This window comes from Rhinolophus hipposideros (assembly GCF_964194185.1).
Source record: "Rhinolophus hipposideros genome assembly, chromosome: 24".
Taxonomy (NCBI): domain Eukaryota; kingdom Metazoa; phylum Chordata; class Mammalia; order Chiroptera; family Rhinolophidae; genus Rhinolophus; species Rhinolophus hipposideros.
In genome coordinates this window covers 33,778,352-33,802,656 of record NC_138070.1, presented here as the reverse complement: position 1 = coordinate 33,802,656, position 24,305 = coordinate 33,778,352, and the positions used below count along the sequence as shown (strand labels likewise).

The 24,305-nt window shown below is 41.5% G+C and overlaps 1 protein-coding gene and 1 pseudogene across 2 annotated transcripts; one reads left to right on the top strand and one right to left on the bottom strand.

The window, feature by feature from the left end:
• Positions 1–1,708: 1,708 nt before the first annotated feature.
• On the bottom strand, positions 1,709–24,305 carry ACAD8 (acyl-CoA dehydrogenase family member 8; the record flags this gene model as incomplete). Its single annotated transcript, XM_081037107.1, is given in 13 exon segments — positions 1,709–2,586; positions 8,488–8,590; positions 9,364–9,516; positions 9,848–9,945; positions 10,044–10,179; positions 14,122–14,259; positions 14,664–14,740; positions 15,124–15,233; positions 15,846–16,015; positions 16,438–16,538; positions 24,130–24,138; positions 24,141–24,191; positions 24,194–24,305. Coding segments are annotated over 13 exon segments (1,311 nt in total). The 3' UTR covers positions 1,709–2,533.
• Positions 2,713–5,695, top strand: LOC308492612 (heterogeneous nuclear ribonucleoprotein A1-like; annotated as a pseudogene). Its single transcript has 3 exons — positions 2,713–2,760; positions 3,032–3,507; positions 5,223–5,695. The product of its transcript is annotated as a heterogeneous nuclear ribonucleoprotein A1-like (transcript).

Sequence of the window (24,305 nt, the reverse complement as noted above, 5' to 3'; positions counted from 1 at the left end):
GGACTTTGGTTTCAATTCCAAATGGTCATAAACTGGCAAGACATTGGAAACGAGTTTAGTGGGAACAACAGAAGGAGCAAAGGGACAGTGACTAAGGCCATTTCCAGAAACAGACATGAACGTTATGGGGAATATGGTTGACAGTGTGGGGATTAGATGTTGTTAACATTCTCTTTGGCCACACTTAACTCCAAAGATTCTAAACTTAACAATTCCACAAAGTATGAAAAAAATTAACAAGAAAAATTATTCTATTTTCTTTATAATAAAAGTAATCAAGCAATTGATCCAAATTTCAGAATAATGCTGATACTAGAGAAAGTCTGACACAGTGTTATGGGAGAATTAGCAAAACTTATAAAACTAAATTAAATGAGACTAAATTGATAGATTTCTGCAAATAGTTAATTACATATAATTACAGGATTTGGTCAAGGCTCTCTAATGTATCAATGTAAATGAAGCTTTGAAAGCAGTTCTCTTTGAAAATTAATTGGGTGGCTTAAAGAAAGAAAAAGAAATTGTCTTTAAAACAAGAAAGTCACAGTATTTGGTAAATCTGACAAAGATATAAGAAATGTCTTATTAAAACGTCATTTGAACTGTCAAAGTATAAAGGCAGCCAAGAAAAATAATCAGGATGCCAGAAAGCAGGCCAATTACTAGGAGACCTTCATGTTCCACAGTGGACATTCTAAGCACGGGTCTATTTTTGCTCACATCTACTCTTTCCTTTTACCTTCCGAGTTCTAATTGACTCATACCTTAATTACTTCAAGAACCTATTGATTGGGTATGTCTTTCCCACTCATATTCATCCCACATATGCATTCCAGAATGTTCTTATGAATAGATTAATCTCATCATATCTTCCTCATTAAACACTTTCTGTTTCTTTAAGTAGCTCTCCACTACTTGCGAAATAAAAACCCAAACCTTGGCTTTCATGACTTGCCCTACAGATTCAACTTACATTTTCTTTCTTTCCCTCACCAACCCCCAAAGCACAATTAAACAAGTATAAACAGCTCCCACATAGATTCTATACTTTTCCTGCTCCTGGTTTTTTCCTGTCTGAAACTGACATTCTTGGTTCTTTTTAAATATTATACATTTTCATAAAAGCTTAATTTGAATTCCTACAATTTCCCTGAATCCCTTTCTATTTTATCACTCTTTCCAGCTCATTCTCTCTTCTGCAGACCTATCATTACCTTGCACTACATCTATTAAATAAGGCCTTTGAAGGCAGAAACACATTTTACACTTTACAGTATACCCACACCCTGTCGCAGTGCCCAGCACAGTTCCTTGCAGAAAGTATGCATTTAAAAAATAAAATATTTGTCATAGCTAAAGATGCACACATTGGTCTCTCTAAACACTGACTTGTAGTTAACAAAATATCTTGGATATTTTTTCTATAGAGGAGAGAGGACAGAGTAATGTAATGATCACTTATAACAGGGTTCTCTGAAAAGTCTCCATCTTTCAATATTTAAATATACTTTTATAAATCATATACAATGCTTGGTTTGCAAAGCTATTAGTAATTTAAGGGGCCTATTTTTGAAAAGCTATTTTGGTCAACGAGAGGTTTTTCATTATTATTCCAAAATCTAGTTAAATGTTTAATTAAATATAATAAAAAAGTTTTAAATAGTTGTAAAGGCTTAATTAGAAAGATAAAAACTTTAGTAGAACTTGAGATGGTATAGAAAGGGGTAGTTTTTATCAATGCAGTGATTAAAAACATTTAAAAAGAGGAGTAACTTCAAAAAAGAAAAAACACAGGTAGAAAAAAATATATACTCAAAGTATTTACCAGGAAGGGTTATAAAAAACGTTGAATACCATTCCAGACCACATGCTTCTAAAAAAGAAAACAACAACAAATATTTAAAGTTCCAGATAACCCCAGCCCTTGATATTCAGGTAGTCCAGAAGTGCAGATACACTTTAAATTACAGCTTAGGAGCAAAGTTTTCCTAATACTCATTTGATCATGATCTACATTCTGAGGTGTGCTACAAAGGAAGCATGGCCCCCAGAACCTTCTGCATCTTCAGCTGAGGTGCAGAGGACAGAAAAAAATAAGAGGACATTTTCTCTCCACTGCTCTTTTCCCACGCCTTTGCTTCATAATGAGGAAAAACCCTCCATGGAAGTACCCAGACGCCTGGAAGAGGATCTGGTGAACCAGCAAAATGCAGATAAATCAAAATGACGTGGATTTGAGAGAAGATTGTGGTTTGGTGGTGCATCTTCATTGGTCACCTTTCTCCATCAGGAAAACAAGATAGTACGTCCTCTTGTGACACCCCAATCACAGCAGCTCCTCCAGTTCTCCAGGACTCTGCCCCGGTCCTACAGTTGCCTCTGCTGCCAGCACACAGAGTGAAGGGTCCACCTGGAAGACTGCCATCCTTAGATCTAATCCATGACTCATTTGTAACAGAATCGTCCACACGGAGCCATCCAATACAATTCGAGGGGCACACTAAACATCACACCAGGACACCGAGTCTGGGTGCTACTCCTGAAGCAGGCTACGTGAGATCAGCATCCTCATCACTTCATTGCTACCTGAAAGAAGGAGCAAGACGGAAGGATTTAGTGCGCAGTCTGAGAGCTCAGTAAAGCTCTGACCAGGGTGCTCCAGGCCTAGCTCATGGATGCAAATTACAACTGGTGCTTTTAGCCTTGCGAGGGATGGGATTATCACAGACTTCTCTTCAAAGCACAGAAGAATGTCCCAAAGTGAGCAATAAACTTACTTAAAACAAAACAAAACAAAATTCTCCTGATGGTAAAAACGCTTATTTTAGGTAAACGAAACAAACAAAAAACCAAAAAGCAATATAAAATGGTATATAGTATAATTCTATTTTTAAAAAACATACTTACAAAAGCATAAAGACTAAAAGGAGGTATTTTCGGACTTAAACATAAAAGGAGACCAACCTTTCTGTCATGGACACCGCCGAGTAAGCATAGCTAAATCTCCCCTTACACAGTTGTCGTGTCTCAGTCAGAGTCTCCCAAAGAGCCTGAACAGCTACGGAAGCTCTTCATCGGGGGTTTGAGCTTTGAAACAACCGATGAGAGTCTGAGGAGCCATCTTGAGCATGGGGAACGCTCACAGACTGTGTGGTGATGAGAGACCCAAACACCAAGCACTCCAGAGGCTTTGGGTTTGTCACCTATGCCACTGTGGCGGGAGTGCATGCAGCCATGAATGCAAGGCCACACAAGGTGGATGGAAGAGTTGTGGGACCAAAGAGGGCTGTCTCAAGAGAAGATTTGTAAAGACCTGGTGCCCACTTAACAGTGAAAAAGATTTTTGCTGATGGTATTAAAGAAGACACTGCAGAACATCACCTAAGAGATGATTTTGAACACTGTGGGAAAATTGAAGTGATTGAAATCGTGACTGACCAAGACAGTGGCGAGAAGAGAGGCTTTGCTTTTGCAACCTTTGATGACCATGCCTCTGTAGACAAAATTGTCATTCAGAAGAAATACCAATCCCTCACATTGATGTGCAATTATCAACCAAGGCTCAACTACAAGAGGAGGGCACACACATCCCACACAGGGGACACACCTGGAGCATGTGGCTCAGGTGACCGGAAAGACTGCCCCACTGAACCCCACAGCACACCTACTACATAAGGCCACTCTACTAAGACCAGAAGACATAACAGCCCTACCTAATACACAGAAACAAACACAGCGAGGCAGCCCAAATGGGGAGACAAAGAAACATGTTCCAAGTAAAAGAACAGAACAAAGCTCCAGAAAAAGAACTAAGTAAAATGAGATAAACAATCTATCAGACACAGAGTTCCAAATACTGGTTATAACAGTGCTCAGTGATCTCAGGAAGAACTTCAACAGAGAGATGAAAACCATAAAAAAGAACCAGTCAGAAATAAAGGATACAATAAAAGAAACGAAGAATATAGGAAATCAACAGTAGATGAGATGAAGCAAAGGATCCAGCCAGCGATGTAGAAGATAAGGTAGCAGAAAACACCCAACCAGAACAGCAAAAAAATAAAAAGAATCCAAAAAATTGAGGTGAGTTTAAGGGGCCTCTGGGACAATATCAAGCACACCGACATTCGCATTATTGGGGTACCAGAAGGAGAAGAGAGATAGCAAGGAATTGAAAACCTATTTGAAGAAATAATCTTCAAATGATAGAAATCTTCCCTAACCTGGTGAAGAAAATAGACATGCAAGCACAGACAGCACAGAGAATCCCAAACAAGATAAACCCAAGGAGGCCAACACCAAGACACATCATAATTAAAATGCCAAAGGTTAAATACAAAGAGAATCTTAAAAGCAGCAAGAGCAAAGCAGTTAGTTGCCTACAAGGAAGCACCCACAAAACTGTCAGCTGATTTCTCAACAGAAGCATTGCAGGCAAGAAGGGCGTGGCAGGAAATATTCCAAGTGATGAAAAGCAACGACATACAACCAAGATTGCTCTACCCAGCAAGGCTGTCATTTAGAATTGAAGGACAGATAGGAGCTTCCCAGACAAGTAAAAGCTGAAGGAGTTCATCACCACCAAACCAGTATTACAAGTCTTAGAGAGACATTTTTAAGATGGGAGGAGGTAAAGGATGGGCCAAAGGGAAGGGATTAAGAAGACAAACTGGTTGTTATATAATAGTCATGGGGTTGCAGGGTATAGCATAAGGAATATAGTCAATAATATTGTAATAACTAGTTATGGTGCCAGATAGGTACTAGGTGTGTCAGGGTGATAGATGGGAATGGGTTTGGGGACGGAGAAAAAGATGAAGGCATTAAGAAATATAAATTGGTAGTTAATACAGTCTGGGGAATATAATCAACAATGTTGTAAAGATCATGTAAGGTGCCAGATGGGCACTGGACTTATCAGGGGGACCACGTCATAGACTGTAGATGCCTGACCAATGAGCTATATATCTAAATCTGAAGTAGAATAATATTGAATGTCAACTATAACTAAATATATAGGTATATATAGTCACGGGATGTGGAGTATAGCATAGGGAAGATAGTCGATGGTATTTTAACAGCTATATAAGATGTCAGAGAGGTAGTAGCTTGGGGGTGGGCTATCTCTTTATGAGAGGTTTAAATGTTTAACTGTTAAATTGCTTTGTACGCCTGAAACTAATAAAACAAAACAAACAAACCAAAAAAAAAAAAAAAAGAAGAAGAAATACCATACTGTGAATGGCCACAACTGTGAAGTAAGGAAAGCCCTGTCTAAGCAGAAGATGGCTGGTGCTTCATCCAGCCAAAGAGGTCAAAGTGGTTCTGGAAACTTCAGTGGTTGTCAGGAAGTGGTTTTGGTGGGGATGACAACTTTGGTTGAGGAGGACACTTCAGTGGTCGAGGTGGCTTTGGTAGCAGTTGCAATCGTAGAGTATATGGTGGCAGTGGGGATGGCTATGGCAGATTTGGTAATGATGGAAGCGATATTGGAGGTGGTGGAAGCTACAACAATTTTGGCAATTACAACGATCAATTTTCAAATTTTGATCCCATGAAATAAGGAAACTTTGGAGGCAGACGTTTTGGCCCTATGGTGGTGGAAGCCAATATTTTGCCAAACCACGAAACCAAGGTGGCTATGGCAGTTCCAGCAGCCATAGCCAGTTGCTATGGCAGTGGCAGAAGGTTTTAATTACTGCCAGGAAACAAGGCTTAGCAGGAGGGGAGAGCCAGAGACGTGATAGGGAAGCTACAGGTTACAACAGATTTGTGAACTCAGCCAAGCACAGTGGTGACAGCACCTAGCTGCTACAAAGAAGACATGTTTTAGACAATACTCATGTGTATAGACAAAAAACTCAAGGACTGTATTTATGACTAATTGTATAACAGATTATTTTAGTTTCTGTTCTGTGGAAAGTAGAAAGCATTCCAACAAAGGGTTTCAATGTAGATTTTTTTTTTTTTTTGCACCCATGCTGCTGTTGATTGCTAAATGTAATAATCTGATCATGACACTGAATAAATGTGTCTTTTAAAAAAAAGGAGTTGAAAGTATTAATTCTTGATGTGGAATCATGAATAATTGTTTTTTTTTCTTTTCCTATATTTTATAATTTTCAACAATAAACCAATTTATTTAGTAGCCAGAAAACTCAATTTTAAAAGAAAAAACAAAAATATTTTCCCTGAAAAGAGGGGGTCAATTGCTTGCTTCATTTTGACAACGGCCTTTAATGCAAAGCGAAATATGAACTCCCATGAGGGATGAGTAATCACACATCTCAAATAAAATCAAATCTAAAATTTCAGATTTATTTAATAATAAAGTCCATGATGAAACAAAGTGATAAAAACCAGTGCCTAAATTTTTCCACGAGATGATGGTGTAGCCTGACATACAAGGTGTTATAAAAAACTATGGTGAATGTTCAAATAAGAAAAAATTATTACGGTAAAAAACACATTGCCATTAATTCCCCTCAAAATACTCCCCCTCACTTTGCACACACTTATCCCATTGCTCTTGCCACTTTTTGAAGCAGTTCTGGAAGTCCTCTTGTGAGTGTCTTTAGTTGTGTTGTTGTGGCTGCCTTGATGTCCTGAATCATTTTGACTTTGGGAAAGAGCCAGAAGTCGCACAGTGCCAGATCCGGTAAATGAGGTGAATGAGGACACACTGTAATGTTCTTATTTGACAGAACTCGCCATACCAGAAGCAATGTCTGATACAGAGCGTTGTCATGATGGAGGATGATTTACGGCACACTTTAAAACACATCTTTTCTCAGCCGTTGCTCACACTTGCCTGACTGCACCAAACAAGTTGCAACTTGTCACACACTGTTACTAAGGTTCGATGGGCCACTTCCCGTACTAAAGATCCCTGCCTTTCCGTTGGATGGCACTTGGCAGAAGCATTCACTGTATTTTGTGATCACAAAGGAAAGGCTTCGTGTCACAAATTGCATCTGACGTGGCAAGTTCTGTCAAATAAAAACATTACGGTGTGTCCTCATCCACCTTATTGACTGGATCTGGCACCCTGCGACTTCCCCAAAGTCAAAATGATTCAGGACATGGAGGCAGCCATGACAGACAGCACAACTAAAGATACTCACTTTCTGCTTCAGAAAGTGGCAAGAATGATGGGATAAGTGTGTTCGAAGCGAGGGGGGAGTATTTGGAGGGGGATTAACAGCAATGTGTCTTTTACTATAGTAAGTTTTTTTTAATTTAAACATTCACCATAGTTTCTGATCAGGCCTCATAAACGTAGCTAGCTTTTCTCATTTGTTCTAACAGGGTTAAAAGACAGAGAGGTACAATGAAGGTGAAGTTCCTTACACTCATAATACTGGGTGAAAAAGCAATTGCAAGAGTAGTAAAAGGAGTAAGACTATAGGGAATTAATTTGAGCACTAGCACTTGAGCTTAGAAACATACTTTAGGTTTGCAGCACAAAGCAGAGACTAAGCTTTAGAAGCCTGTGGTTTGGATATAACACCAGAGCAGTGAGTCTCAGAGTGTGGTTCTCAGACAAACAGCAGCAGCCTCACTTGAACACTTGTTAGAGATGCAAATCCTCAGGCCCACCCAAGAGCCAGTGAGTCAGAAACTCTGGGAATGTGGCCCAGCAATGTTTTCACAAGCCTTCCAGGTGGTTCTGATGTGTGCTCAGTTTTGAGAAGGAAGCTTTGAAAGCAGCAGGGAGGCCCGTGCTCACAGGCTTCGCCAACTATGCCCCATTAAAGCTGCCCCCCATTATTTTACTGAAAATCACTTAGATGAGCCTTTGCCCTATCTGCTTTTCTTCTAGCATAACAACCCCAGCTACTTATGCTAGCTGGAACATCAGACATGTAATGTCGAGACTTACACACTGGCGTGGAGAGTGGAGAAAGCCATGTTCTGAGCGTGACTCCAACAGCTTATACTTTTCCCAGCCCGAATGTCTGTGATTACCAACAAAATACCCACATACTGATTTATTTTACTGAAAAACCCATTAGCAATCCAACATCGACAGAGGTATCTTTTAGACCACCTGGCTGTGATAACCAATTTGCAGAGGCAGCTGGTGCTCAAATTGGCTCACATTTGCCCTATAAATTACTGTATACAGAAGTTTTGGGATTCCTGAGGACCAAGTACTTCAAAACAGTAAAGAATCATCACTGCTGTAGTTTTCGAAATTTTTCTCATGTATCATCTCAGTCTGAGCCTTCTCTGAAATTTACAAAGAAAAAGAGCAGAAGTGGAGGGAATCAATGACTTCTTACTCCCGTGACAAAGCAGAGCCTCCTGACTCCCAGGCTAGTGCTCTGCATATGGCACCAACAGTTCCTTCCAGAACAGGGTCAGGAGGGCAAAGGACAGAGGAAGAAGATACCAAGGACAGACGGGGCCCGGTGGAACCCTGGAAACACATCAGCAAGGGGACAGACAGGCTAAGGGTTCTGAAAGCAAGAGAATGACGTTCACCTTCCAGGATTTGATGGACCCTGGAGTCCCGCACGTACTGCTGAACCGCATAGTCCTTCAGGTAGCCATAGCCTCCGTGCATCTGTAGGGCCTGGTTGCAGATCTGCAGGGAAACAGGGATTAGGAACCTCTGAGTTCAGGAAGACGGGAACAAGTAGCTTTGCTCTTCCTACCCTAGCTCCCAGTCTGGCCGCCTGCTATAACCCACTATGAGAAAGAACAATCTACAGATGACCAGCCAAGCCAAAGAGGGGCCTCGTGTTCTCCGTGGTCAGAGTCAACGAGAGAAGTTCACCACCTTAACTCGTCAGTTCCCATCAGAAAGGCGAAACACACTGCTGCCTTTCTGGCTCATTGTCTGCAGGGAAAAGCTCCCCGCAATCACCTTGGCTGGGATTCTATGAAGCTAAGGTGCCATCTAGTGGCAACACAGCCTCAATGTGGAAATGCAGAGGGCGCCAAAAAAATGTATACACATTTTAAGAAAGGGAAAAAACTATTAAACTTGTAATACTCACTATATACCGAAAACAAAAGATTAATACAAGTCACGTGTATACATTTTTTTGGCACCCGCAGTAGTTTTGCCACTGACATTCACTGTAAGAGTCATTGGGTTGCTCTGAACCTTCTTTCAAAGGTAGGGCTCATATAGAACACAACCAAAGGACAGGGACAGAATGAAATGTGTAATGGCATGGAATAGGTAAAAGGCCAGCTACGAGAGCGCAATGGCGGCTCTCAGGAGTTAACTTACATCCTCAGGCCCCAAGGCCATCCCTCCAGCATCTCGGCAGTTGACTTAAGGCTCTCGACACCCCTGGCCCTAACAGCTGCTCCCTGTTCACCCAGGAGAAACAGGGCATCGTCACTTACAGCAAAACATTCATCGGTGGCAAAGAGCTTGGCCATGGAGCACAGGGCCACTGCGTCTTCCCGCTCTTCCTGCAGAGCCATCGCCGCACTGCGGATCAGCAGTCGTGAGGCCACCAGCCTTGTCGCCATATCGGCCAGTTTGAATTGCAGGTACTGCAGCAAAAGGGGAGAAGAGAGTCAGACAAGATAGGGAGGCTTAAAGCAGCACATGATCTGGGGCTTCTCTGAGGTCCCTTTTCTCAGTAATCCTAAGCTTCAAAGCCTCCTGCCTCTTCTACAAGAAAAATGTACCGCCTTATAAGTTCTAAGTCTACTTCACTTGCCGTGCACTTCACTATTACCTCTGGAAAAAGGTTACTGATGGAAACAGAGCATGAGTTCTGGCTAAGATGGGGGTAGAACTCCCCACTCTCCCGAAGAATGTGGGCCACAGAGCAGGTCTTATGCAAGTGGGAAGCAAATGCAGAGATACCTGGACAGTTACCTGCTTACTGGCCAGAGGCTCTCCAAACTGCTTCCGGACATTGAGGTGGTCTCGGGTGAGGATAACTGAAGCATGAGCAGCCCCTAGAGAGCAGGAAGCTAGAAAGGAAGAGTGTCGACACTTCAACTGAGCCGGAAGGAATGTGCTGCTTGCCCCAGCCCACTGCCCTCCCTGCCCTATCATTTTATGTTCTCACCAACATTGATCCTCCCTCCGTTCAGTCCTTTCATGGCGATGAGGAAACCCTGCCCCTCCTTTCCAATTCTGTTAGCCGCAGGGACAGCACAGTCTTCAAAGATCACAGCTCGGGTTGGCTGTGAGTTCCACCCCACCTGGTAAAAATCAGGGACTGTATGCCTGCTCAACCATTCACCACTCAGGGCAGTGTTCTCTTTTGACAAAAGTCTGTGAAGTATAGGTTCCATTATCCTGAGATTTAGACCCTTGAGAACTTAAAATGAGGGGAAAAATAAAAGTTCAGAGTTAAATATCTGTCAACTCTGACAGATTATTTTTTTTCAGCTAAACATTTTTTAACAGAGTAAGAGCATCTACTTTCTAATGTTTACTCTAGCAGATTAACCTACTCATAAAGATTTCTCACACTTTCTTGTAGGATTGGGACAGGACTGTCCTCATTTTTGGTGCCTCTATGAGTACATTGTTTTATTAAAAAACATAGAAAACATAAGAATTATCTGGATTATTTGTCCTTACATAAGAACAATATAAAAACTATTACAAACAATAGCCACATTTCTTCTTTCAAAAGCTTCTAAGATGTTATGAATAACATTCACCATGTTGTAATATCTAGACAAGCAGGAATCTGCAGGGAGATCCAGTGCTGGCATCAGGTCGTAAGAGACAATTATGTGCATCTTTTCCTAACTTGGCTTTCAGTGACATCCCATTGGCTACCTGAAATCAGCCATGATGGGAGCATTTATACCACAGAAATTGGCAAACACTACTGGTAAACTATGAGGGGTTTTAGGTTTTTGTTTTTTCTACTAGAGACCTGATTTACCGGGACATCCTGAAATACATCAGTCACAAGCCCAGAGAAAATTTTGAATACCTAAGATGTAGTCCATGTCATCCAACCAACTAGCTGTATTTATTTTCAATCTTTGGCCAAATCACTTGGCTTTTTTGTGGCCTTGGTTTTCCCTTACATAAGGGAGTTGTACTAGAAAACCAGCAGAGCCACTTTCTTCAAATAAAATCTTCCAGATTTTCATGTATAAATAGATTAAGGCTCTCAATACTTGATACTTTCACCTCCTCTTCCAGGTACTTTCCAAGGCTTCAAAGAACTCTGAGAGTTGGTGATGCAGATTTTCAAACCGCAAGACTGTATAAAATCTCCCAGTTCCTTTAGAGCCCTGTAAACACTACTGCCTTCACATAGCCATCACTTCCTCATATAAAAACACTCCATAGCTCCCTTTTGTTGGGAAGATAAACTTTATTCCTCAGCCTTTTATTTAAGGTCTTCTAAATGTGGCCCAATCTTTCTTTACCAGCCTTCTCTTCTATAGGTCACCTATAAGTATTCTCCACCCCAGTCAAGCTGGTCTATACACTGTGCTACTGGGTTTTTACACCCATACTTTTGTTTTTTCTGCTCCCTCCACCACGAATATCCCCCATCCCCAAACTCCATCAGTCTAGCTTAAATGAAGCCTCCTGAGGCCTTCCCAGTCACTTGAGCCAGCAGTGACCTTGTTCTCTTTCAGGCTCTCATAGTCTCACCATAAGTCTGAAACCTTCCAATACTGGCCTGTATTTTCACTGGCCTATAAATTCACCGGTGTTTACCTGTGAATTATCTTCCCAACTAGAACATAAGCACCCGAAAGCAAGAATGGAACAGAAAGTTCTGACCTTAATAGTATTTAACTACAAAAGAACCAAATACAAATAGCTGCCACCTCAGACCTTTTGCCTTTTAACCCCTTACTGTGAAAACACCTTCTTCCCTATGCAGAGAGAACTACTCCATCCCTAATCCAAGCAGAGCCCCTGAGAAGCTGAAGCCAGCGAGAACAGATGGCCACTCTTCCTTTGGAAGCCCCTACAACCCTGGACCACTACCACTAGAGCCCATTCCTTTTGTCAGTCTTGTCTTTGGTTCCACATATTATTTTCATATTCTCTTCTAAGAGGCCTCACTTTCACCCCTCCCAGGAGAAAACTCATTCTTGTATACAAAACCTTTGATTAAATTGTCACATAATTTTAGAGGATCCAGTTATACTGATTGTGGTTCTAATGTGATGATTGTTTCAACGATAATATTGAAGACAAAGCAAGTCCTCGTTACTTTCCCATAAAGTCAATGCACAGCTGGTGGTAAAACTCTCAGCTGTATAATGCGTTGTGCCAAGTCAAAGCACATGCTTACAGGAAAAAGGCCATGGAGCAGGGACAGAGAAAAGCCAGTTGCTCAGGTTATCAGAACAGCCAAATCAACCATGAGGATCAGTGGGTGACTCCTCACTCGGACCTGTAAGGCTCTACCTACCGCTCCACCTTCATCCCACACCTTTCTCTTCTTTGCTCACTACCCTTGGGTCATACTGAACTATTTTTGGTTGCTCAGATAGGCTAATCTTATTCCCATCTCAGGCCCTTAGTTTCTGCTGTTGTCTCTGCCCAGAATTTTTCTCACAGTTGGCTCCTTTTAATACTTTAGATCTCATTTCAAATGTCCTGGCCTCACTGAGTGATCCCTATCTAAAGAAGCTCTCCTCAATCAGTGTCATATCATGCTGTTTTATTTCCTTCCTACATAGCACTGAGCACTAATGGAAGGTACCTTTTTTCTTCACGTCTCTTGTCTGTCCCTGCTTACTAAAATGTAAATTCCACGATGGCAGAGCAAGTCTGTGTCGTCCACTGCTCTATCACTGTTACTGAGAAGAGTGCTAGGCACACAGGGGGCACGCACCAGCTGTAGAATGAATGAAGAGACGTCCCTCCAAATTTCTCTCATGTTAAAAAATGTATAAAGGAAAACTAATTAAAAAAGAAAATAAATGAAAGAAAATATATATGCTTAAAAGCGAGAGGAGAGAAATAGAAAATGAAGGGAAGAAAAGATACACTTCTGTTAATGGAACTTATTTGCAATTTTTCTTCAGGCACCAAACTTGTTAGCTTTGGTATTCTGTTAACAGATACCACAAATATTTAGGTGGATACTGCCTATGTGTGTTGAAGCAATCATCACATTCAAACCTGAATCAGTATAACTGGATCCTGTAAAGAGTACATAAGTCAGTCTGTGTCTTAGAATCCAAAACAGACATTCCTCAGATCAAGAAATCCTATAGCTAAATATCTTATATATCATACCTAGGCCATACGTCTTACATACATAAAATGGCATTAAGTCTTACAATCCTAAACAAGGCTGGTAGTGACTTTTGTATTGCTCCCGGAGTCAGCATGGACTTTGCACGCAATAGATATCCAGTAAATACCTGCTATGCTACAAGAGGTATTAAAACTAATCATAACTCCTTAGCAGTTACAAGTGATCATGAAGGGTCATGCAGAGAAATCTGGAAATCCTAGGAGTCATGACAGAAGTACATTTAGGGGTTATTTCATTACCGGACGTCTCCCCCAAAGTCCTCACTGTAAAAGTGCACATTGGAGGTAGGTGACTGTTCTGTTCATCTAGCCTAACAAATCTTAACAGATCTCACCCTCATCACCAGCTAGTCACACAATCACAGTTCTGCTGTTCATGGTCTGGCTATGAGATGTCTTAGTCCTAGAAATGTCTTCTCAAAGCACCCATGGAAACACTCTCCCCCTTACATCACTGAAATATCCACAATTATCAATGAGTTTTCCTTCATTTTTATTTAAAGAAAAAAAGTTGGCCACATTCCTATCATTCCTAAGACATCTAGTCAACAGCAGATCTTCTATAAGTATTTCTTCCTAGGATAACTAAAATAAGACTTTGGATAAGAAATATCAGGACAAAGGTGGAGGCAGGAGAGATGACAGAGAAATCACTCACACTGAAACAACAGGCAGCTTGTAGAAATGACTGGCACTTTTGCTAGTGGTCTAGGGTTTCGTTAATGATCCTCTATTCTATTTTATATGTTCTTGTCAAAATTCTACTAGAAGAAATTGCCACCAAACAAGTTAGATAGTATGCGAGCCTATTTCCTGAAACAGAGCAGACCATGGTCTGGCAGGTGGGAGAGTCTTATAACTTGAATTACTTCCCGTCAACAGCCACTTACCTTCTTTTCCTTTTTGCCAAAGCTCAGGCCAGGGGTCCCCTTCTCAACAACTATGCATGAGATGCCTTTGGGGCCTGGTCCTCCTGTTCGGCACATGACTACATAGATGTCTGATTCACCTCCACCGCTGATGAAGGCCTGTAAGGGTGGAGGGGTGGTGAACAGGGATTCAGGGACTGCACCAGTTCTCTGACCCTAGCATCTGAGAAAATACTTGAGGTCCTCCCGACAAAATGACACTAAGAGATAGAATGGCACAGAGAAACTAAGAAGGGGTAAAACGAGTCTGCACTGACTGAGGAATCAGTGATCTAGTTGACGAGACCACAAAAGGGATAGACAAATGAACAAAATTATCTGGAATCAGATCAAAAGAGACAGAAACAGTGAAGGTAAATAAAGGGAAATTGGTCAGAGGTTCTCTGCCCAACACATAAAAACTCTATGGAAATATTAACTCGCAGATAGCAAGGATCCAGGCGATGTTATCAGGAAGACAGAAACAGTCTCCAAGCTATTCTGGGAGGAGAGCTCTCTGGTACCTTGGAACCATTGAGGATGTAATGATCTCCTTGTCGTTTAGCTGAGGTCAAAAGGGAGGCAGCATCGCTCCCACTTCCTAAAGCAGGGATCAGAGAGGAAACAGAGGGTGGGGGAGAACGTCAGTGAAGTTAGGGGAGCCCCAGCGCAGTCCCTTATAACATACAGCTCAGTTTGATACTTTAAAATCCAGACAGCCAAAGTAACTCTGTACTTGGTAAAAACTGCACATCGCAATCAGACCATCTTCAATCTCTCATCACACTAACTTGCAGTTAGCTTCCTGCAAAGAGCCTGGAGAGACTGCCCTAGAGATCTCTTAGTCTTGTGACATCAAATCATAAGAATCTGTTACTCCACAACTAAACTTCAGGGCAAACAATGGTTACACGTATCAATGGGCTAAGGAGTGCTCAGTGACTTCAATCGGGTACCATCTCACCTGCAGTGTGGCAAACCCACCTGGCTCAGTGAGGCAGTAGGAAGCAAACTTCTGCATGGTACAGAGTGGCGGGCAAAATTTGTGCCTCTGTTCCTCATTTCCAAAGGTATCGATCATCCAGGCACACATGCTGACAGGGACAGCAAGAACAAAAGTCATTCACAGAGATTAACATGGGAAAGAAAAGGACATTTGACGGGGGAGGGGATGGGGAAAGAGAACAAAGGCAGAAAAGTAGAGAGAAGCAGAATAGAGAATGGGAAGGGAAAAGTCACCACTGAGAAGATTCAACTTTAAAGAAAAAGCCTGGATTAAAACATATTCCTGGAACACGTACCCCCTAGAGATAACCAGAGCCAGGGGATTTCTCACTTGGATGTTCATGCTACTTCTAGTGACGTTAACTGAGCTCCCTAAAAGTCAAAGAGTTTTTTGTACTTTCCCAGTTCCTGGAGGTTTCACCTCTGGGTTAAGGAAAAGGGAAACTGGGTGCTGACCACTACTGGGGAAGTCTGGTACCACTCAATCTAGAATTTGGAAGAAGGCAGGCAGACATATAAGATTCTCTGGGCAACATACAAGATTCAAGTGCAACAGGCAGCAGCAGACTTAGACTGAACTTTTAAATGTGTAGTTCTTCAAAGGCACTCAATCTGAAAGATAAATCTTTTCCCTATTTATCTGAAACTTCCCAGTCAACCCGTGGAAGCACTTCACGGTGCTTCCCAGCTTGGGCACTCACTTGTGGATGCTTATATAGGCTGTAGTGCTGGTGCAGCCGGTAGCCAAGGCTTCAAAGATGACAGAGGTATCAAGCCGTGACAGTCCAGACCCACCTACATCTGTTCGTACGTAGACCCCACCAAAGCCTAGCTGGGCTGCCTTCCGCATCACGTCCACTGGAAACAGTTCCTATGTACAAGAGAACAGGGTGACCAGTGAGTGATTCTTAGATGGACTTTTCTAGAGGGCACAGTGAGGGATTAAGATGTTTGCATTTGGGAGTGTAGGGATTCTCTTACCTTAATATGCCCATCTGTCATCATACAGTGGTATCACTTAAAATGCATTCTATAAGGACTGATTTTCTGGCATTAAAGTTTCTTTTTATTACCAATACTCCTGCTTTGGTTTTAGGAGTGATCCAAATCTTTGTACAATTAAAAAATATATACAGGTATCTTCAAAATGATAAGGATGCCTTTCAAGAAAGGAATCACACTATCACCAGTACTCTCATTTGTAAGTGGAGAATAAACACTGACCAATTAGGATCATAAGGAGATGAAGATGAAGCATTTGTTGGAACATCTAGTCACAAGCAAAACTCCTACCTGCTGGTCCCACTCTGCCATATTTGGAGCCATCTCCTGGGCAGCAAAGTCGAAGGCCACTTTTTGAAATTCTTTCTGTTCTTCATTTAGTCCCATGGAAGCTATGGACAAGATTGCATACATTCAGTTTCAGAACAGGGATCTGGGCAGAGTACCACAAACAAGAATCTCCATGAAGCTGGGACAGTGGACCTACCACAGCATTTCCCATACCCAGTACTACCTTTAGCATCCAGAGAATGACATCACCCACCATCAATCAGTTTCTTTGATACATCATCACCTTTTGTCTTCTTCCTTTACTCCCAAGGGGACTGGCTGACTTTATTTACATCCTACTTATTCTTTCAATACTCTTCTTTATCTCTTCCTCCTCATAAACCCACATTTAAAAAAATAATAAACACACACTGACCCTCAAATTATGATAAACATTTTTCTTTTTTCCTTTAGGCTCTCCTACCTTTTCTGTATTTCTATCCTGGGAAAATCCTATCTACGTATATCTGTCTATAGCTGTCTACCCGTACCAACATTCATTTTTAAAAGATCAACTGGGAAAGAAAGGTACACATACGACGTGTGATCATGTTTAAATATATATATATATATTTATAAATATATAATAATATATTTATATAATAATAAATATATATTATACATAATATATAACATAATATATATACATATAAATACATATATATATTTAAATATATATACATATAAATATATAAATAATATATAAATATATTTATATATATATATTACAGTAAAAGACACATTGCCATAATCTCCCTGAAAATACTCCTCCTCTCTTCGAACCAACCTATCTCATTGTTCTTGCCAGTTTCTGACGCAGTTCTGGAAGTCCTCTTTCATGAGTGCCTTTAGTTGTGCTGTTGTGGCTTTCCTCGATGTCCTGAATCATTTCACTTTGGGGAAGAGCAGAAGTCGCATGGTGACAGATCCGGTGAATAAGGTGGATGAGGACACACTGTGATGTTTTTATTTGACAGAAGTTGCTATACCAAAAGCGATGTGTGATACGGAGCGTTGTCATGATGGAGGATGATTTATGGCACATTTTAATACACATCTTCTCTTAACTGTAGTCACACCCAACTGACTGCACCGAACAAGTTGAAACTCGTCACACAGTGTTAACTAAGGTTCGACACTGTTTCCTGTATTGAAGATCCCTGCCTTTCCCTTGGTTGGCACTCGGCAGCAATATTCACTGTATTTTGTGATTATAATGGAAAGGGTCCATGTCACACATTGCTTCTAGTAGGGCAATTTCTGTCAAGTAGAAACATGGTGTGTTCTAATCCACCTTATTCACGGGATCTGGCACTGTGTGAATTCTAGCTCTTCCCCAAAGTCAAAATGACCATGAAAGGTAAACATTTTGAATGAATTCAGGGCATCCAGGCAGCCACAACAGTGCAACTAAAGACACCCACTAAAGAGGACTTCCAGAGCTGCTTCAGAAAGTGGTTAAGAACGATGGGATAAGTGTGTTTGAAGCAGGGGGAGTATTTTTAGGGGCGTTAATAGCAATGTGTCTTTTATTGCAATAAATGTTTTTTAATTTAAACATTCACCGTATTTTTTAATCATACCTCATACTTTGTTTTACTTCCAAATTAAGGAAAAAGGCCTGTAATAAGGCCATGCATTTGGCAAGTCTCAGACATTCATTGAGAACAATGAATGAAAATCTTCCAGTGTTAAAAATATGGTTAAGGCCTCACTAAATATGTTTTCACCTCATGGACTCAGAATTCTTAGAAAATTTTCGATCCTGACTATCAGTGCTGTGACTTTGGGTAATTCCTTCCTTTCTAGGTCGAAGACACTTAAAAGCTAAGGAAAATGGATTAACTGAGCGATACCAACAGGTAGTATAGCTTCATTGGGAGAAGTTTCCCTCGAGCCTTAAACATCTTGTAAAAGACTACACTATAAGAGTATTTCATCAGACTCTTTAGGAGGACGATATCTATGTCTACCTACATAAAACAGAGTGACTACTCCAGTTACAATATTGCTTTACAAATTAATCAGTTTCCCTAATGACATGAACACTTTATTTTTTTACATATTTTTCAAAAATTGCATACAGTTAAGATAGTACTGAATTGGGAAGCAGAGCTGCAACACAACTAGCTAGTTAAGTAAGGCCTAAAATATGTTTCCTGTTTTGCAGTCTTCTACATAGCTAGAGGGAGCAAAAAGCAGCCTTAGGCAACGCTCCTGTGAGAAACCACCTCGTGGAGACAGTGCAGGGAATTTAGAAAAGACAGGACCACAAATCCTGGGCGCTGGCACAACACAGTAGGATCAGCAACCGGCACAGTTGACTTGTATTGTTCACAATTATTTCTCTTGTTGTTTCTTAGTACTGCCATTTTGAAAAGATGCCTCAGGTGTGCTAAGGAAAAACACAGGAGTGTATACCTATACTTGGGGGCACGGTGAAGCCCTGAGGTACAGAGGTGGCTGTAAAAATGTAAGGGGAAAAGAGAAAATGTAGGGCTCTGTATTACCTAAGGTTTCATCCAATAGTGCTAAAAATTTAGTCATTCTTGGGTCCTGCTAAAGAGCCCTAAAGGAAGACCATGGAGTCTTAGCAGAAAAACAGACACATAGACCAGTGGAATAGAATTAAGAACCCAGAAATAAAACCACATAAGTATGGAAAGATAATTTTTGACAAAGAAGCTAAAAACACACAATGGAGAAAAGACAGCCTCTTCAATAAATGGTGCTGGGAGAATTGGTTAGCCACGTGCAAAAGAATGAAACTAGACTGTTATCTGTCACCATGTACCAAAATTAATTCAAAATGGATCAAAGACTTAAGCAGAAGACCTGACACAATAAACTGCATAGAAGAAAACATAGGTACTAAACTTATGGACCTTGGGTTCAAAGAGCATTTTATGAATTTGACTCCAAAGGCAATGGAAGTAAAAGCTAAAATAAACGAATGGGACTATATGAAACTTAAAAGCTTCTGCACAGCAAAAGAAACCATCGACAAAATAAAGAGGCAACCAACTGAATGGGAGAAGATTTTTGCAAACAGTGCCTCCAATAAGGGGTAATATCCAAAATATACGAGGAACTCATGAAGCTCAACAAAAGAAAACAAAGAACGCAATTGAAAAATGGGCAGAGGACAGGAAGAGACATTTCTCCAAAAGGACATACAAATGGCAAATAGACATGTGAAAAAATGCTCAACATCACCAATCATCAGAGAAATGCAAACAAAAACCACAATGAGTTATCACCTCAACCCAGTCAGAATGGCTATCATCAACAAGACAAATAGTAACAAGTGTTGGAGAGGCTGTGGAGAAAAAGGAACCCTCATACACTGTTGGTGGGAATGCAGACTGATGCAGCCGCTATGGAAGGCAGTGTGGAGGTTCCTCAAAAAATTACGAATAGAATTACCATATGACCCAGCAATCCCTCTCCTAGGTATCTACCAAAAAAATCTGAAAACATTTATATATAAAGACACGTGTGCTCCAATGTTCATTGCAGCTTTATTTACGGTGGCCAAGACATGGAAACAACCAAAATGTCCTTCGATAAATGAATGGATAAAGAAGTTGTGGTATATATACACAATGGAATACTATTAGGTGGTAAGAAAACATGAAATAGGACCATTTGTGACAACATGAATGGATCTTGAGAATATAATGCTAAGCGAAATAAGTCAGACAGAAAAAGCAGAGAACCATATGATTTTACTGATATGTGGTATATAAACCAAAAACAACAAGAGAACAAGACAAACAAATGAGAAAGAAAAACTCATAGACACAGACAATAGTTTAGTAGTTACCAGAGGGTAAGGGAGGGTAAGGGGGGTAGGGGGTGGGAGATGAGGGTAAGGGGGATCAAATATATGGTGATGGAAAGAGAACTGACTCTGGGTGGTGAACACACAATGGGATTTATAGATGATGTAATACAGAATTGTACATCTGAAATCTATGTAATTTTACTAACAATTGTCACCCCAATAAATTAAAAAAAAAAAAAAAGAGGAAGACCATGGGGCCACAGTCGACAATAATTTATTTCAGTACCTAACACTGACACACAGCCCTTCCAACAGAGAGTAAGTTCAGGTGGCAGCGTCTGTTTCTCTGGGGCAGACCTGGGGCATCTCCTGTGAGAGGCAGGAGAAAGCAGTCTGTTTGTATCAGAACTCTCATTAAAATGGGAAACTCAGAAATGAATGGTGGTGATGATTAAAGATTTGGCTACCTTGAGAAGCCGCAATAGAAACCTACATTGGGTGCTACTCTCAGGAATATCGTTAGGGATAAACAATTGAGGGTTCCCTGACTAGGAGTCATGTCATTTATTTGTACTAACTTGCAGAAATGCTCCTGTAGATCATAGTTCAAAGACCATTTACAAAAGAATGTCTACTGCAGAGCAGTGCTGAAGTTACAAAGATGAATATGGTCTTTGTATTCACACATAGGATGGCATAAATGGTACTAATGCAAACATCTTACTGTGTAAAGAGAAGTGTTACACAATTTCAGTCCCAGCAAGAGTTCAATAAATGTTTAAAATTATTAATTGACATAGGAAAACAGTTTAAGGGAAAGGTAGATTTGAATTGCATCCTAAGTAAATAACAGGTAATAGATGTATGCAAATCATATGTATAAGTAAATACAATATAATTACATTTTTAAAGATACAATTAATTAGATACAAACAAGTAATTTTAGCAAAGGGAATGGTAACAAAAGGAGAGCACTACTTGGAGAAAAACAAAAGTGGAAAAGCCAAGTTGAAAAGCAAATTATACATGAGAAAGCATAGTTACTAAGTAAAAATACCTAAGCTCCCAGAAACATACCCTCTAAAAACAAAACAAACAAAAACCAGGCCACCTGAAGTTTGGAGTTACTAGCAGAGTTCAAGAAGCCAACACACACACACACACACACACACACACACACACACACACACACACACACGTATTCTCTCTCTGTCTCTCTCTCCAAATAATATAAGAATTTTTAAATGCATCCAAGTAGAAACCTAACTAGAGAATCAATAGTTCTAGTATTTGAGATTCTTTGTGTTCAAGGAATGCTTGGGAAGTTGCAGCAAATTATAATGAAAGAGCACTGGGCAAGGAATTAGTCATTTGAGCTTTGGTTCTGAAATTATTAACTGTACAACTTTCAGTAAGTCAAGTACATTTGTAAACCTTATTCCATTGTAAAATGAAGGGGCTCCACTAGACAGTGAGTAAATTTCCTCATCTGTAAAATGATAATAACACCTGTAAAATGTGGAAATTATATATAATAAATATGTAATCTATTAAAATATAATAAAATCACAATTCTCTTAAAAATTATTTTCACATTAAAATATGCAATGAAACAATGAGAAATATTTGTTGACCACTTCCATTAATTTGATATTTTAATGTGTTGGATAATTTATTGAAAGGACAATTTCCTTTCATTTTACTGTTTAAAAGATATTTCTTTTAAATACATGAAAAAGAACCTCATCAGCTGAAGTTATACCACTTAGCTGCTGGAAATAGGAAATACTCATATTTAATGTATTTGTTACCAGAACAACTCCTTATCTACTTTGGTATCAACAAGGGTGATCCTGTTTACCAAATTCTAAGTGCTAGAACAGGGCAGCACCTTGTGAAGGTGACACTGAGGAAACAAAACAAAAAGCAGTATTCTATATCTTAGTATACTTTATAGATCTACGTGTCAATCTAAAAAATTCATAGTCTATTCTGCTGTAAAGAAAAGTTTATTTAAAATTTTAAATTTATTTAATTTAAAATTTATTTAAAATAAATTTAAAATTTATTTAAAATTTAAAAAATAATATTTCAGAAGAAAAAAGTGGTTAGGTGCTTAATAGAGTTTCAAAGTGACTGGGTATCCCTTAATCAGCATAGGTCCTCACCACTCCATTATTCACATCTAAATTACCGTGTTTCCACAAAAATAAGACGTAGCCTGACAATCAGCTCTAATGCGTCTTTTGGAGCAAAAATTAACGTAAGCCCCAATATTATATTATATTATATTATATTATATTATATTATATTATATTATATTATATTATATTATACTACACTACATTACATTACATTGTATTATATGACATGACTGGATCTTATGGTAAAATAAGACCGGGTCTTATATTAATTTTGCTCCAAAAGATGCATTAGAGCTGATTGTCCGGCTAGGTCTTATTTTCGGGGAAACAGTATCTGCCTGGTCCCCGAAGACATTCAGGTCTGTAAACTCTGGTAGTTTCCCATTTGCAATGATACATATTTTTTCCTTTAGAAATTTAAACAGTAAAAGTGTTTTATAGCTATAGATGGTAAGTTATCAAATCTAAACGTAAGCAAATCTGGTACTTCCTGGAGCTTTTGCTCGTCTATGACTACCAACAGCAGGCTTTTCACCTTCTTACGGTCTTTGTTGTTGATTATGTTTTTAAAGCCACGAATCTCTGTAGTGTCTAATCACCCACGCCTCATCTGAACGCCGGGATAACCACAGCACGTGTCCCACAGTAGTGAGGATAAATGTCAGACCCTAGTTACTGCAGCTGTAAGTAAAGCTATGAAACACGGTGTGTAGAGGTTGGCACGACCGAGGCCGCGCCGCGCCGGGCCGCCCGCGCTCAGGCGTCCGGGATGCCCTCCCCCAGGCGGGCGGCTTCACTTTCTCCTCAGCCCGCGGTCCGCGTCAATCACAGCCTCGGTGGCCGCGCGAACACTGCCTCCTGGAGGCCCTGCCCGGCTCCCGACCCACAGCCTCATATTAGAGGACCGCTAATTACGCACTCTGCCCTTCGCGTTTTCCCAGGGTGCTGCCCCACGTTCCCGAATCACGGGGGCCACAAGCGCTACGATGACGAGGGGACAGCGGGGACAGAGCGGGGCGTCACGGAAGGAGGACAGGCCTGCGGCCTCGGGGGGAGCGCGCTGGGCCCCCCGAGAACACGCGCCGCAGGTCTGAGGGCGTCGGGGCAGCCGTCGGAGGTGCCGGCGCGGCTGCCTCCTCAGACCCCGGGCGGCCGGTGCTCCGGTAACAGACTCTTATCCTGTGACCCGACTCCCGGGTCCCACCGGAGCCGCGCCGGCAGCGCCGCCGGTCTCGCGTGGCCTCGGGTGCAGGACACACTACGGGAGGGAAGATTTTAGCAACAAACGAACGGCACCCACAACAAGGACTGAGCTGCATCGGCCGCAAACATTTTCACAGCTCAGTTGAACGTCAGAGGCCCGGCGGTCGGAGTCTGCCTCTCCGACGGGCACTCCAGGTCCCTCGGCCGGTGCGGGTGCGGCGGGGAGGCGTGGGCTCGGGCTCCGGGCCCGGGGCCAGGGCCGGGCCCCGTGTCAGACGCCTGGCTTCGCTCCACGGCGAGCGGAGGCGTGGGCGAGCGGCAAACCAGGCCCGGGGCGGCACACACACTGAGATCGGAGATGGTGAGGGCGGCAGGGAAGCCTCCCAGACGGACAGCACAGGTGATCGATCGCCCGGGGCTCACGACCGTGCCGACCGCCTGAGGAGGACGGGCCGCGCGGGACACCGGGCCGGGGCGGCCGCCCGAGGGGAGCCGGGCCGGGGAAGACGCGGTGCACACCTCCCGGGCTGACAGCGCGCTCCGTGGCCCCTCCCGGCTCCGGGACACCTGCACCCGGGGAGAGCCTTACGATCGATGCAGGAGACCAAGTTCCGATGGCCGCTCTCGGAAGCCCGGAGACCACTGCGCGGGCAGCAGAGCTGCGCTCCGAGTCGCTGGCAGCCTCTCCGCCACAT